The following is a 7,584-nucleotide window of genomic DNA, read 5'->3' as shown; positions in this document are numbered from 1 at the left end:
CTAACCAAAGAGAGAAGCAACCTAGAACTAAGGAGAAACTTCCTGACAGTTAGAACAATTAACCAGTGGAACAACCTGCCTCCAGAAGCGGTGAATGCGCCAACACTGGAAGTTTTTAAGAAGAAACTGGACAGCCATTTGTCCGAAATGGTATAGGGTTTCCTGCCTGAGCAGGAGGTTGGACTAGATGACCTCCGAGATCCCTTCCAACTTTATCATTATTATTATTATTATTATTATTATTATTATTATTATTATTATTATTATTATTATTTATTCTAGCCAATTACAAATCAGTGAATTGTAAGGGTTTACTGAGTTTATTGCTTTGGGGGCCTGGTTTATTCTTTTGATAAGTTCTTAGTTCAAATGTGTATATATTCCTGTGTGGACGAGTTTTCTATCAAGAAACGCATTATACATCTATCGTGGTTTTCTGATGGGCTTATATAGGTCATTATATGCCTGACTTGAATCTAATTTCCATGTGCCTATAGTGGCATACATAGAGAGAGAGAGACCAGTAGTTCAAAGTATGGTACTTAAGTGGACTAATAAAGATGTTTGAGCTTTTGTTTCCAGCCAAATGCATGATTTTGAATTGAAAAGTGAAGATCTGCTGTTGGACATTTTCTCCAGCCTTGCACGCACATGTGTGTATAGAGTCTTTATGTCAATAGTCAGTATTTCAAAGCAGCTAGTGGCACGAATTATCAACAACTTTTCTTCTGCACTAGGCTAAGCTTAGCCGGTTATGTGAACAAGATAAAGTGGTACAGGCCCTCGAAGAGAAACTTCAGCAGCTGCACAAGGAAAAAGTAGGATAATTATATTTATTGTTCCAGATTTATGTTATTTTGCACGCTTTATTATCAGAACATTGATAAGTGAAGTAAAAAGAAAATCAGTCCAATGATGCAGAACATTAAAAAATTATTCCCTTTATTACCACAGTACACGCTTGAGCAAGCTCTGCTATCAGCCAGCCAAGAGATACAAATGAATGAAGAAAATCCAGCTGCCATACAAAATGTCATCTTACAGAGGGATGATTTACAGAACGGCCTGCTTAGCACTTGTCGGGAAGTATCTCGAGCTACAGCGGTAAGAAAATGCCACTATTTTTCCTTAGTAAACCTCGCTGGTATGTTAAGTGACGTCTCTTATTGTAGAGGTGTCTATGTGGTTTTTTTCTTACTACATGCTTGCAAATGCCGATTTGTCTTGATTTGCCAAATCTATAGCAGGTTTAGAAAGTCTGGATGGAAATTATTTTGCTCCAGTGGAATAAAGGGATGCCTTTATTAAAAAAAAAAAACTAAAAAAAAATCAGTAAAATATACACTGCCTGTCAGACAAATTATCTTAAAATATCCTGAGGTCATCAAGCTGGCATATTTATTCAAGTTGTCATTTCAAAAGCAATTTCATGGAAATATATCACCACAAATCTTTCAGCTTGTTGTTTCTGTAGTCAAAATTAATCAGATCCCTAGCCTGATCCCTTGCCATTCCCATCTGTACTGTTTTTGTGTAATTATCCCCAAACTGCTTTTTATCAAATTCCTGTCTACTGCTAGACATCTTATTTTTAGATGCCTAGACTTAAACACAGCCTACTACCCTACTTACTTTGTAGTCCTCAACTTACCACACTCATTTAGTGACCGAAATTACAATGGCACTGAAAAAGGGACTTGCAACCACTGCCACATCACGTGATCAAAATTCAGACACTCGGCAACTAACTAATATTTATGCCGGTTGCAGTGTCCTGGGGTCCTGCGATCACCTTTTGTAACCTGACAAGCAAAGTCAGTGGGGAAGCCAGATTCACTTAACAACTATGTTACTAACTTAGTAATTGCAATGATTCACTTAACAACTGTGGCAAGAAAGGTCATACGATGGGGCAACGCTCACTTAACAAATGTCTCACTTAGCCACAGAAATGTTGGACTCAATTGTCATTGTAAGTGGAGGACTACCTGTAATTAAACACCCCAGCTATTTTAAACAGCTCTGTGGCACACAAGTCTGTTCCACTTAGTGGAATACGTAGAGCAGAGTTCCCCAACCTTTCCGCACTGGCGGTCCGGAGGGCAAGGGAGGAGCAGGGAAATGTACACATGCGTATGCACAAAACGGGCGCGCGCATAGCGGAAGCAAGCAGGCTGCGCGCATTCATGGTGATGCTGGTGGCGCTGGCACCCGCGTGACACTGGCGACACTAGCACTCATGTGCATGCATAAACTGGGCCGCTAGCACCCGCACGGTGGCACTAGCACGAGTGGGGAGGGTGTGTCCACACATGCACGCACTCGCCAGCCAGTACCGGGCCACAGCCCAGAGGTCAGAGACCCCTGACCTAGAGGGTACTGTGAAAAAATCTAAATACTGTTTTTCCAGAATATTGTCTGGAATTGCTGATTGGGGAATTCTGGGAAGTCCACACATCGTCAAGTTGCCAAGGTTGAGAAACACTGGCTTTAGATTATGCTCTGTTTTTTTCAGGCAATATATTAAACATATGAAATGCTTATTAATAGTAAATGTTGGTGTCCCTGCTCCCCTATGTCAAATATTCATAAATTAAGAAATTAAAACTATTGATTTTTTTTCCCTACAAAGGATGGGGAGCATTTTAAGACACAGAATGTTTCTCTTTGGTCCAGACTCAAAATGTTTCAAACATCCATATTTACTACCTCAACTCAATTCATCTCGAAGATACAGACTTACCTATAGCTATAGAATCATAGAGTTAGAAGGGACTTCTTAGGCCACTGAGTCTTAGTTCCTATTCAGTGCAGGAATCCCAATTAATATCCTTGACAGTTGGCTGGACTAGCCAAAGTCCACCATCTCTTCTTCTTCTTCATGCCTCTGAAAGAACTGCGGTTTACTTTTAAAAATATCAAATACATGGTAGTGTTGATGTAGGAACAAATGTTTCTTGTGGTATTACTTTTGCACGTTCTCTGCGTTACAGCTAAAACCAAAGGATTCAATTCACCCTGTAAGACCTTGTCAATCCCTCAACAGGGTTAGGACACAACATGGCAAGAGCACTAGTGTCCTCCATAAATAGGGAAAGCTCTCCTCCTCAAAATGTAGCTGTGGTGCTCCAAAACAGACAATAGTGTGACATATTGTGAAAAAACAGACAATAGTGTGACATATTGTGAAACAGTGCTCTTTGATGGCAAAATTTCATCATGTACTGACTATATAATTATAAATAGTCTACCTTTGGATTTGTAAAAGGAATACATATTTATTCTATAAATATATTTCATATTTGTTCATTGAGAATGTAGTTGTGATGTCCGTTTTAACATTTTGCCATACGCTAAATAAAAAAATAACATTTGCTCTGGCCCCCGTTTATTGTACTACCCCCGTGTGGTAGTACAATATCCGTAACAGTCGTACAGTATCTTGTAACAGTACAATATATGTTACAGTCGTACTGCAAAAGCCTTGTACTATCATCTCTGTTTTTGGGGGAGAAGAGAGAACAGAAGCTTCATTGAAGATGATTTTCAGAAAAGGCAGGGTAACCTAAGGTTAGCCAGCTAATGTGGATAATGAAGAGGGCAAAATAATTTAAGGAGGTTTGCTTCTGCTTTATTGTCTAAAGGAAGGCTTTGATCAGGTAGAGCAAGCCAAAATGTGGAATGCATTAAGGCTAATAGGCATGCCAAGCTACTTGATTATTCTTTTGAGCAAAGTTCAAAATAAACAAGAAGCTACTGTAAGAACTGAATTTGGAGAAACAAAGAGATTCAGTGTAGGAGAAGGAGTGAAACAGTGATGTGTTTTGTCATCATTTATGATTAACTTACTTGGCAAAAGTTTTAGAAAAATGACAACATTGGAAGAGATTGCAGCTGGAAACAAAATCACAGGATGAAACACAAAGTATTAGAGATACGCAGATGACACCTTTTGTCCCTTGAAAGTAAAATACACAAGATTTGTTGATTCTGGAGCAAAATGTTCAGGAGAACTATTGGATGTTTGTTCCCATCTCTCTCCTCTTCCTCTTCCTTCCCCCCCCACCCCAGTTCATGCTGAATCTTCTCCAGATCAGTTTCTGAAATTATATTCACCAAGCGAAAGTGGCAACTTGCATCCAGAAACCATAGACATGCCTGAAGGACGGCATCATTTGGACGATATTTGGCGAGGGTTCAGAGAGGAAAACAGAAGATTTCAGAGTTCTCCAAAACATTCAGTTCCAACTAATGCACATTACTAGTTGCAGAAATGCTCATTAGGAGAGTAAAACAGGAAAATGAAAAGTCTGGGTTAATCTAAAATTTTAAGTTGAAGGTAACGTCACTTGTAAATTCACAATGATTGCCAAGAAATGAGAATGGTAGACACTTTTATTTTAGAACAGAAAAAGAGGTACCACGTGTTGGAAAAGTAAAGAGCAGATTAATCTTATTCAAGAAGGCAATGACAAACATAGACAAGTTCATGATTTATGCATACTTCGACACACAAAGATCAGAATAGTTAAAGCAGTGCTTCTCCCAGTGATAATAAATACTATGAATGATGGCCATTTGGGAAAAACAGAGATAATTATTGTCTTTGAATGACTAATTTGGAAGTGGGTACTAAGAGTATAATGGAGTTCAGGAAGAACCAAATAAGTCAATCCAGAACAAGCCTTTAAGGCAACAATTAACAAGGAAGTAGAAGCTTATTATTTGTGCACATAATAACATGCTGGGGTTGCACTAGGAAAATACAACTACGGTAAATACATTGCAAAATTGAGAGGAGAAGATGGGTCAACACAATGATTACAGGGGAATGGATTGGATTAGAAATATTATTGTAATGCACCTGGAATTGCTATAGATCGTCATCTATAGGGACAAGTCAGGATTTGTCCATATGGTCACCAGACGTCAGCCCCAGCTCAGTGGTTCTAACTAATATAACTATAAATCCGCTGACAAATGAACTGTATCCAAGCAGCAAGTGACAGGACACTTTTAGAAGAACTATCCACATTAAAATCTCTTTAAGACTTATGCCATACTAAAGAACAAGCAGGCAATCATTAGTCATGGCAAGTAATGGAAGGGTCAGAATTGAGCAAAAGAAGCTGGCACCAACTATTCTGTTGGATCTCCTTCCATGAATTCACTAAACTGATATTAAATACAACCCAGTAAATCCAAGAAACAGAGCCGGTGACAATAGAGAAAGTCAACAGAGGGCTTCCCTCTTCATCAGTGGTACTGCAAGATCTTCCAGTTTCTTTTTCAAATTAAAATACTAGTTTTCTTTGTTTTTCTGTTTCGTATTTTACCATCTATATAAATAAAAATGTAAATGTTCGTTTGTTCAAAATCTTAAATCTCCGAAAGTTCTTCACCGATTGCTTTGAAATTTTGACACAACGTTGCATTTGAATACGCGCGTGTTTTTATATACCTACTATTATATAGATGTCACACCTGTGACAGGTAAAAACATGCTTTTTTAAAAAAAACAGCGCCATCTGTTGGACGTAAAAGCATACCCACAAGCATTGTGAAATTAAACATATTACAAACGTGCGCTTTCTCTTTTCTTTCTTTTCCATTTAACCAGACTAAGCCACAGCAACGCGTGGCCGGTAAATAATATAAAAAAATTAGTTCCTAATAAATAAAGGAAACTGGGCAAACTTATTTCCCCTTGAAGAGTCGAGTTGTCAGCCGTCTCAAAAGATGACGGGCCCTTCTCATATTTCTTCTAATGAAATGTATCTTAAATTATTCATTTTTTATTTATTTGTGTCCCACTTTTATTACTTTTACAACTGACTCAAGGCACTGAACATATCCAATACACCTTCCTCCTCCTATTTTCTCCACAACAACAAACAACCCTGTGAGGTGGGTTGGGCTGAGGGAGAATGACTGGCTCAAAGCCACTTAACTGTAGCTTGCTCTCATTATTGTTTACCATTTTGAAAGTATTGATCTATTTTGTGAGGCTTCTTTGCTTTGCAAGGACTGGACACCTCACAGTGTAACACCTCTGTGTACACTACTTGGTTGCCACACACACCTTCCCCAATAACAGACAATTGCTCCAGGTTACTTCTAGGTCTTGAAAGTTGACATTGTCTTCAATGCTCTGTTCTTTAATACTCAGTCCAAACAAACGTCTTAAAATCTCTAAAGTAACATACAGTCTTTGCTCCCTTTCAAAAGTTATGGCACTAGTTGGGAGGAGATGCTACCTCAGTGAGGTTGCTTCTATTCTGGTTGCTGCCAAGGTCAAGGTCAACCTCCAAGCTCTGCTCTTAAAAGCAGAGCTGCTTTTGAACACTCCAGCTGAGCTCCAAAGCCAGGCTCCCACCAGAAATGCCACCAGGATGTGCTGCTTGTGTTTGTGGTCTAGTTTGTGGTCCTGGCAGTTGATTGATAGCTCTCTTGCCTTCTCGGAATAGCTATCAGTCTCCAGATGTTGCCTCCTGCTTCCCTGTCTGCTCAGTGTTTGCTCTGTCTGCTTATCTCCTTTTCTCCTATGTACCCACCCACCCTCACTTTGTCACAGTATTTGGTTTTGTAAGGTAAGGGCCTGGGTGGTGGGGGTGAGGCTCCCTCTGGACCTTGACATGTCCCTGGAAATGCCAAGGTCTTGCTCAATTAGCCAGGCAGCTGAAATGCCAACATGGATGCACTGTTAGTAAATCTGAGCAAGGGAAAGAATTATTTTCAGATGATCTTCCACCTAAAATGTGGCCCACATGCCACTTAAATATGGCTTTCAGCTTTCCTATTTTAGATCACTAGTGACAAAATTTCTAGCAATGGAACGTGATCTAATTGTCAGTGTTAACTGAATGTCGATAAATCAGATGTTGCATTACTTCTTAACAGAGTACGGTCCTTGGATTTGTAAAGTATGCAGGCATCTTTGTGGCAAGCCACCCAAATATGTTTTATATATGTATGTACATTTGTTTTCAGGAACTCGAGAGAGCTTGGAGAGAATACGACAAACTAGAATATGATGTAACCATCACAAAGAACCACATGCAGGAGCAGCTGGAACGGACAGGCGAGGTTCAGGTGCGACCAGAATATCAACTTGGTTCCATAGCATTTTTTTGGGTATGGGATTTTATGATCTGTAGCTCCCTACATGGGCTGGGAGCAGTTTATTTGAAGCACCATCTTTTCCCAGTCAAATCTTCTCAGAGCAGGGAGCAGGGATGTTAACAAGTCCCCTCTCCTAAGGAGATCCACCTGGTGGGGCCAAGAAGAAGGGCCTTCTCTGTGGCAGCATCATCTCTGTGCACATAAGATTGCCCCCCCCCCACTGTGACACTTTTTCAAAAGGCCCTGAAGCCATGGTTTTGCCAGCAGGTCTGGAGACCCCAGAATGATATGGATCCTATCAAATGATTGTTCTAATGTTAGCAGGGGGCGGGAGGTTAATGGGTTTTGCATTGGGGCAGTGGTGGTGAACCTATGGCACGCGTGCCAGAGGTGGCACTCGGAGCCCTCTCTGTGGGCACACATGCCGTTGCCCCAGCCTCGCCTCCCCCCACGACCCCCCCC

The 7,584-nt window shown here is 40.2% G+C and overlaps 1 protein-coding gene across 1 annotated transcript in view; it reads left to right on the top strand.

The window, feature by feature from the left end:
- Positions 1-7,584, top strand: part of PLEKHA5 (pleckstrin homology domain containing A5) — a 103,171-nt gene that overhangs the window by 70,228 nt on the left and 25,359 nt on the right. The window contains exons 14-16 of the mRNA XM_029284757.1: positions 738-818; positions 955-1,104; positions 6,991-7,092. Coding sequence (XP_029140590.1) covers positions 738-818; positions 955-1,104; positions 6,991-7,092 — 333 coding nt within the window. The remainder of the gene's footprint in view (positions 1-737; positions 819-954; positions 1,105-6,990; positions 7,093-7,584) is intronic.

This window comes from Protobothrops mucrosquamatus, unplaced genomic scaffold (assembly GCF_001527695.2).
Source record: "Protobothrops mucrosquamatus isolate PMUCROS unplaced genomic scaffold, P.Mucros_1.0 scaffold906, whole genome shotgun sequence".
In the NCBI taxonomy this organism is placed as follows: Eukaryota; Metazoa; Chordata; class Lepidosauria; order Squamata; family Viperidae; genus Protobothrops; species Protobothrops mucrosquamatus.
Note: the sequence above shows the minus strand (reverse complement) of the source record. Positions and strands in the feature narration are given on the sequence as shown.